Source organism: Hakea prostrata, chromosome 7, assembly GCF_041222555.1.
Source record: "Hakea prostrata isolate BN-2017 chromosome 7, UWA_Hpros_2, whole genome shotgun sequence".
Taxonomy (NCBI): domain Eukaryota; kingdom Viridiplantae; phylum Streptophyta; class Magnoliopsida; order Proteales; family Proteaceae; genus Hakea; species Hakea prostrata.
In genome coordinates, this window is record NC_142606.1 from 21,034,743 (window position 1) to 21,043,396 (window position 8,654).

General features: G+C 33.5%; 1 protein-coding gene across 1 annotated transcript; it reads left to right on the forward strand.

The window, feature by feature from the left end:
* Nucleotides 1–1,719: 1,719 nt before the first annotated feature.
* LOC149010474 (putative indole-3-pyruvate monooxygenase YUCCA10) lies at nucleotides 1,720–4,035 on the forward strand. Its single transcript, XM_089163378.1, has 4 exons — nucleotides 1,720–2,350; nucleotides 2,461–2,694; nucleotides 3,334–3,456; nucleotides 3,871–4,035. Exons 1-4 carry the CDS (start codon nucleotides 1,739–1,741, stop codon nucleotides 4,033–4,035), a joined length of 1,134 nt encoding a protein of 377 aa, XP_089019504.1. The 5' UTR covers nucleotides 1,720–1,738.
* The last annotated feature ends 4,619 nt before the right edge of the window (nucleotides 4,036–8,654 follow it).

Genomic DNA, 8,654 nt, shown 5'->3' on the forward strand with positions numbered 1-8,654 from the left:
TTGGTATCAGAGGAACCATAGTTTGCAAGCCAAGATGTAATGGAATTCGAGACAATTCGGGATGCTTTACTTTTAACGACAAGTAGATTATTTGTCGTTCATTACTTGGCTCTACAAATTGAAAAATTCTATTAGGGCAAATTGTACATAGACCTACTATATTTGTAATCAATTACATCTACAATTCTTGAAAAAAATTAATTATGGGTTCCCCCGTTGTTAAAAATTGAAAATTATAAACAGACAGTTTTTCTAAAACAATAAAGGAGCATCTATAATTGACTTTTTTAGGGGTAGTAGATGCAACTGATTGCAAACACAAAAAGTCTGTATATAATTTTTCCTTCTGTTAAATGTGTATCAAAAGCAATTCTATTGGATGTTAAATACTCAGTCAATGAGTTTCTTTTTGTCCAATTCTATTATATTAAAAAATGCAAGAATAAACTAGTCAATTATCTTGCGCCGGAAGCTTCAAGATTCAATTGTCCAAAATAGGGTAGATGATTCATCGATCCATTGTGTTTCCTAATTTTTTAGCCGGATTCTCTTTTGAGCTTTTTAAATAAATAAATATCATTTTCTTTCAACTAACAAAATAACAGCTATTTGACACGATTGGCAATCCTATGATGCATATATATGTCCATGATCACCAATAAGTCTCAAATTCAAGCAAGACCTTACCTCTTTACCTAGCCACCAAAAAAAAAAGGGTGGTGGGAAGGGGGGAAACAACAAGCTTTCCGCTTAGATTGTATTTATCACTGAAGAATATAAAAAATGGTAAGTTTGGATAAGAAATTAAAGAATACAATCAAACATTTGATTCTTTTCACAAATTCATGTCCTCTCCACTTAAGCAGACCATCCCTCCATCCCCTCCCACCCTCACAGTTGGGATGGCATAGGTCTGCCCATGGTGAGGGGATGGGAGAATGGGCCGCCTTGGTGAAGAGGATCTAAACTTTCTTTTCACCTAAGTGACTAATTCGTTTTCTTATTCTCTTCAGCATTGGATTGGAAGAATCCCAATTAGGATTCATAGATGCGTGTTCAGTTCAACCTCTATCTAGATGGAGAAAAAAGAATTCAATCCATTTGGTCGATCAGATGCTTGACATGTATCCAATCTCAAAATAATATCTTCTTTTTAAAGTAAATGGTGATTAATGGTATTAAATTTCTACTTTAGATGATTTATTAAAAGAAAATTCTTACTTTGAGAATGTACATGCGCCAACACCCAACCAGGTTAATTGAAAAAACTTTCCTTTCAATATGGGTAGAAAATCTAGACTCACCATTAAATCTGAGACTTCTTAGATAGGTACTCCATAGGGTTTTCATTAAACTTTAAACGTAAGAAGAACTTGAGATTTGCTCAATCTCAAGAAAGAACTGAAAAAGTAACAAAAGAAACAAAATAATGAAAGGGGAAGATTGTGATACCAAGTGCAACAGGCTGCGCAAATTGTCAGTTAGAAATCACGATCCAAGAATTTCAAATAAAGGTAATCTTAAGGAAGAACTAATTCCTGTACTTTGATAATCGAAGGAAGACAGGAGCCAACTGGTTGGATGATGAAAAAGACATGTTGGAAACCCCTAACCAAACACAGACGCTGCCACCACCTTAAAACCAACGTTTGGTGATCTCCAATTCAATCGATCAATAACAGAGATCAAACACAGCGGCCGGGTGATCAGCTAGATCAGAAAACCCAATTAGAAGGAAATGAAGGAAACAGTGGTAATAGTTGCAGGTGCTGGACCATCTGGAATCTCCACTTCTGCATGTTTAAACCTTCAATCCATCCCGCACATAGTTCTCGAAAGAGAAGACATTTACTGTCCCATATGGACCAAGAAGTCCTACGATCGTCTCCATCTTCACTCAGCCAAGCAATTCTGTGAGTTTCCTCACATGCCATTCCCTGATTCATACCCAACTTATGTACCCAGAAAGCTATTTGTTCAATACATGGAAGATTATGTAACCAAGTTCAAGGTGAACCCATTTTACAACCGGAGCATTGAATCGGCGACATACGACAAAGCTGCCGGAAAATGGCTCGTCAAGGTCAGAAACATGAAGACAGATGAGATGGAAGAGTACAGCTCAAGGTTTCTAGTGGTGGCCACTGGCCAGAACTGCGACCCATTCATACCGGATATCAAAGGCATTGAGAGCTTCACAGGAGAGTTCCTTCACTCCACAAAATACAAAAATGGTGCACCCTTTGCTAACAAGAGTGTCTTGGTTGTTGGTTGTGGTAATTCTGGAATGGAACTTGCTTATGATCTATCAAACTTTGGAGCTAGGACTTCCATTATCATCCGAAATCCGGTAAGATTTTCATATTTTTTACTGGTCGGAGATCGATCTGATCGATCGATCTATACATCATCAATCATGCAGTGTAGTGAACCTGAATATTGTTCTTGCTGCTTGTACAGCGTCACGTTATCACCAGGTGGATGCTGTATGTGGAGTTTGAGTTGTTGAAGTATCTACCATTGTACATGGTGGATGGAATTGTTGTATCGCTTAGCAAGTTATGGTATGGAGATTTGTCTGAGTTTGGGATAAAGAGGCCTGAAGAAGGTCCTTTCGCTATGAAGGACAAGTATGGCAAGTATCCGACCGTCGACGTTGGAACAGTTGGAAAGATTAAGTCCGGCGAGATTCAGGTGAGAATATATTTCCATGCAGCCGTTGTTCTTGACTTCTTGTTCTTCGATTATTTAATATAAACACTACTTGATTGAAGTAGAAAGATAATTAAAGAAGACCAATCAAATAGATCGATCTTGTCTCAGTTCACAAGGAACCTTGGTTGAGATGAAGTGGAGATTCCATGTCGGGCTTGGGTTGATTTCCAATATGGGTTGACAATAATTAAGTGGTTTTATACTAATCGGATCAATGACACCTTGACTTGAGTCTGGATTTATTGCATTCTTGTTACATTCTTCTATCATGCACCCATTTACAGAAAGTTCACTTCTAGTTTATCTTGTCAGTCAGAAATATGTGATAAAAATATGTAAAATAATATGATCTTCTACTCTAGTAGATAGATTTTATTTAAGAAAATTCATCTTATTAATACAGTTTCCTGAATCTATGTAATGAAATGTCAAAATAGTATTATTCCTCTAACCTAAATTCCCACGTCATACATATCCATGAAATTAACCTTGGTTGCCTATACAAAAACAGACATTGATCTTAGACAATATACCATAAGCTCTCCCATTTGTTTTTATCAAATTTTATTGTTGTTATTATTGCTTCCGCATAATTTTATTCCATTGGTGATCTTATAGGTATTACCGGCATTATCAAGCATAAAGGGTGATGAGGTGATCTTCTCAAATGGCGAGTCTTATCAGTTTGATGTGATCTTGTTTGCTACTGGATTCCAAAGGATAACAAAAAAATGGCTCAAGGTAACGCTTATATGATAGATAAGAAAATGTTTTCCTTGTTAATCTTGTTAGTTATCCCTTATGGGGTTTCAAATTTGTTTTTTTTTAGTAGTATGATTTGTTTTCCATCTCTTTTCTATCTTCATGTCTTCTGGGTCAGTCTTTGCAATCTTGGCTTAGAATCAAGGTTGGAGCAAGTTTGGTCCAGATAAGAGGACTCAGGGCTAGGTTTAGGTTTGAAAGGGTTAGAATCAACCCATACATGGTCCAGCGTTAGAGCCTTATATATTGCTTTTTATCGAACTTCTCCAAAAGCATATAAAATTTTCTCTTTTTCATGTAAAAATATTTTGTAAATTGTAAATGGATTAGCAAAGAGTGGTCGTTTTTATCAGTTTTACCATGATATTAACAACCCTCTTGTCTTTTTATCAGGATGCTGATGACCTTCTGAACGAAGATGGAATTTCAAAACAAAGTTATCCTAACAATTGGAAGGGAAAGAATGGTCTGTATTGTGCAGGGCTAGCAAGGAGAGGTCTTGTTGGAGCTGCGGAAGATGCTCAAAATATAGCTAATGATATCAAGAAACTATTGTGAAATGCACCGAGTTGCAGGGAGATCGACTTTATACAGTATTTCTTTTAAATGTTTTTGATAATAAATATGCTTATGAAATATTAATTATCGAGTATATATATTGGGATCATTATCATTTAGGCTTTAAAGGCATTTTAAGAGGATGATCGGGCAGTCTGTGCTTAGTCATCACTCGATTTCAATAAATCTCTTTCTATCATTGTTGAAGTTTCTAATGGTGAGAAAGCTTGAGGTAGAAATTCCCTTAAGCAGTCTATCCATGGAAGGCTTCGTTATAGGTGTTGCAACTTTGGAAAACAAGCTAGATTATTGTGCTATGTGTATGTGCCCAGTCTATTAAATGTATTGAAGCATCTTATCTCTATTAATTGGAGTTAATTCCGAATTTTTTTTTTAAGGTCGTATCGTGGTAATTCCCTAAAAGAAGTAGGAATGAAACATGGTCGGATTCTCCTGTAAATATTAAAATAATTTGAGCTAAAAATTTCAATGAATCTCATCTGTGTCCACCCTTTACGGTGTAATTTAAAAGCGTCATGAGAGCACATTGTTTACCTCTAACGGAGAACTTATCCAAACTCCGATGAAATAAAAATGTAAGGACTAGGAAGACAAAATTGAAGGCCTCAACCCAAGCCTATCCCGTTGTTCACTTAAAACCAAAAATTCTTAACCTTCCATTTTGCAATTCCTGTAAGTCATGGTATCTCAACGTAAACCATATTCAAGCTTGATTTTTTTTTTTTTTTTTTTTTTTTTCCATGGGCTCAGACTATCTAAAGCCCAACTTCAACCCTTACGAGTATTGTTTATGTTCGAAGTAACTCTCATGCATGCAATTATTTCTTTTGGGTAAAAAAAAATCAAGTAGATAAATGACGGCGTAGATTACACGCTGGGCGAGTATAGTACATAAAACACCTCCCATTAAAGGAATTTGAATGTTTGGAAAGTTTTGATCCGGATTCCAGTCAGGTCAAACGATCAACTTGGAGCTTTCCGACCACTGAGTCGGCTCACATCTAACCTTGTTTTGTGTGCACTTACATTAAAGAGTGATCAATTTTTGGATACATCACTCACATATTCATGTCATGACTTATTTTAAATCCTTTTGTTTTTTAGAACAAGTGATTTTACTATAGGGTAATTTTCATCTGGACCCCCTGAGGTTTGGTCCTGGTCACTTTTAGTCCAGTAAGTTTTCTTTTGCATATGGTTCCCCTGTGGTTTTAAGAAATGATTAAATAAGGACAAGTTTAACAGAAACTGTTAGTTTGATAAATTTTGTGACAAAAATACCCTTGTGTCCATTGCTGCTGCTGCAACTAGTAGATGAACTAATACTGTCATTTCTCTATTTCCCTTCACATATTTGAATGTGACAATACACTTTCTCCTCAGAGGCTCTGTTATACAAGAAGCATTTCACGCATGTAAATATAGCTCTCTCACTCTCTGTAATCTGCAGTCTACACTATTGGGTTTTTGCGAAAAAAAGAAGAAAAAAAACTACGACATACACATTCAAAACAGAGTTTACCCAACAAAATATTAATCTAAACATCCTAAATTTTATATCTTCTCCATTAAAAATGGTGGAAAACAAACTTAACGTGAAACCCTAAGAACCGATTACCCAAAAAGAAAAAGAAACCCAAAGAACCCATTATCGACAGAGAAATTACGGTCAATTCAGAGATCATGACTTCACTTTTAAGGTTTTTGAGCCCCATTAATCGCAGAAGTCGCTACAAGAACACCCAAGAATTCAGCCCCTGCAACCACTACGGCCTGAGCAAAACCACCAAAAGCGGGTGCAATTTCTGCCTCCACCGCCTCAATCCCCATCTCAGCACTTTCAATTCCTTTCTCCGCTGTCTCCAAACCCCTTATTCGTTGTCTCAATTATTTCTTTTAGTATCTCCTCTGCTTTCTTCAGTTTCTTCGCTCTCAAATCCTCCTCGTCGACGGCGAACCTATTTAGGTATGGTTTATTATTTAGTTATTTTATAGTATCTATTTTAGTATATTAAAATTTTTTAAAAAAAAATTCAAAGAACACAACGGTATTTTTGTCACAAAATTTATCAAATTAATAGTTTCTGTTAAGCTTGTCCTTATTTAATCATTTCTTGAAACCACAGGGGATCCATATGTAAAAGAAAACTTAAACTGGACTAAAAGTGACTGGACCAAACCTCAAGGACCAAACCTCAAGGGTCCAGATGAAAATTACCCTTTACTATAAATTGGGAAAAAAGATATTACATATTATATCATTGAACAGAATTGAATTCATTGCCTCTTTCCTAAGAGGTATTGGTCTTATTAACTGAGCAACCATGTGATGCTAAATTCTTTTGTTTTCATTTCAACATAGAAAATAAATATTGTTTTTTTAGAATAGAAGATATTAATAAGTACCACATCAACTTTGGAAATAACAACATTCAATTGTACTATTCTACTTTATTCTTAACGCGGCAAACCATTATTGCTGAACTATAAAGAGCAATCAATTTTGTAATTTCCAATTTGTATATTCATTCAAAATATTCTGCCAAACAGATTGAAGTCTGTGATCTTAAAATAAAATAAAACAATCAAATAATGTGTACAGCTTATGAATTATATATTACATGAAAGAATTATATATTTCTTAAAAAATTAAAATTTTAAGTTTTAAAATAAAGTTCAATAGATCTACAGTATATTATTTGTTCCCTATTGACTATTATTGAGACGGCATGGAGATTGGAGACCCTTAAAGTCTGTCGTTTTCAATAATTACAATGGAAGACCTGTCAACCTTATTTCTTTCTGTATTTGACTAGTGCTTCCAATGTTAATTGCAAGAGAAATTTTGTATTTTGTGAAGAAAAAACATTTTTATATTTTAAAAGCAAACTTGCATTACTTTTATGTTTATTTAAGATCTTAAGACTCTTAATTCCAAAATAATATAATATTTAATTATTTTAGATTGGTTTAACAGATCTATTGGGGAAGTGATAAAACTATGGCCTTTTGCACATCAGAGTCCTTCATTAAAGAAAAATTCCTATTTATACTATTAATTAATTTCTCTAGATTAGATAAAAAAATTAATAAAGGTAGGGATAAATGACAATTTATAGTACCTTTATTTTTTAATCTTTTAGTTTTACATGGTTGATCCGTCTACCAATGAATTAAAATTAAAAAAAAAATAATATATCATTGAAACTTATTGAAAACGAAGCCATGGCCACGAGGGAAGGGTTATATAAATGTTTAACAACATCATTTTGTTTAAAAAATTTCTCTCAAATAATTGACACGATTAAATTTTCTTAATAAGTGGTCAGGTCTTTATAATTTTTATTTCTTATACCGTAAATAGTTACTAAAACTGCACTAAGTTGATATAGTTCATCTTACTTAATGGCGCAATTGACATTCTTTATTGTCTTATTTGTACTTTTTATTTTTTTTATTTTAATTATAATATAATTATTTATTGTTCAATGTAAAGATGTATTATCATTTCGATGTAAGTGGTCGACCCAAGAATTAATATATTTTTCCTTTATAATGACAAAAGATAAGGTATTAACAAAATATATTTCAAACTTATAGCATACTGTCACAGATATTTTTCTGGTGGAGTGTTGTCATCAAAATAGAAAATTAAAAAAATTTATATCTTTATGTTTATTTTAAATTTTTTATCTTTTTAATCTTATCTTCTGTCCTTAGAAGGAAAATTTTCAAAATGTCGAAAGTTAGATGTGACATTTATGAAAGGAAAATCAGAACGGTACGTAAGCTAAAACTTACAAGTTACAGTTTTTATATGTATGCTCAACAATCAACAGTAATGTTTTTTGAGTGTGTTTGAAAAAAAAATGATTTTTAGAATAAAAAGTATTAGTCACACTGGTCTGTATCCTCATGCTTCGGGCATAGCCAATGTTGAATAAAATCATCAATTATCATTTAGTGAAAGTAGTGAAAAACACTATACACCTTGATATGGATGATCATAAGGGCATGAGAAGTTGATCCTATATGACCCTATGCTTTGCAAGTATGGTATTTTGAGAGATGTAATAGACTTAAATTTAAACTCATTTTTAATATCTCAAGAATGTCTTTCTTTGAAAAGTTTAATATAAAAATCAAGTTGGTCAAGATTCAAGACAAACAAACAAACCAAAAAAAAAAATCCTATACTTTCTTGAGTCTAAGTCCTCTACCCATGCATCTACCCACGGAATAGAAAATTTTGCTTCTCTCACACCCTTCTACCACAATTTATGAAAGTGGTCCATTTTTTAGTACTGATAAAATAAATCAAAAGTGGGCTTCCTTCCTAAATATGCAGTGGAAAGGTATAAGATGAGTATAGTCTTCTACCCTCGTGAGTAAAAGAACCCAACTCTGCTTTCTTAGGTGATACTCTCTTTATAACTCAACTATTCACTTAGGTTTAGCAAACTTAATTATACTCCTAAAGTATCAGGTAATTTTCATTTGAACACTTAAGGTTAATTTGATCCACAAGGAAATTACATTTTTCATTTTGTCTCCCTTGTGATATAAAAAAATATATATATCAAAAAATATATTGTCAT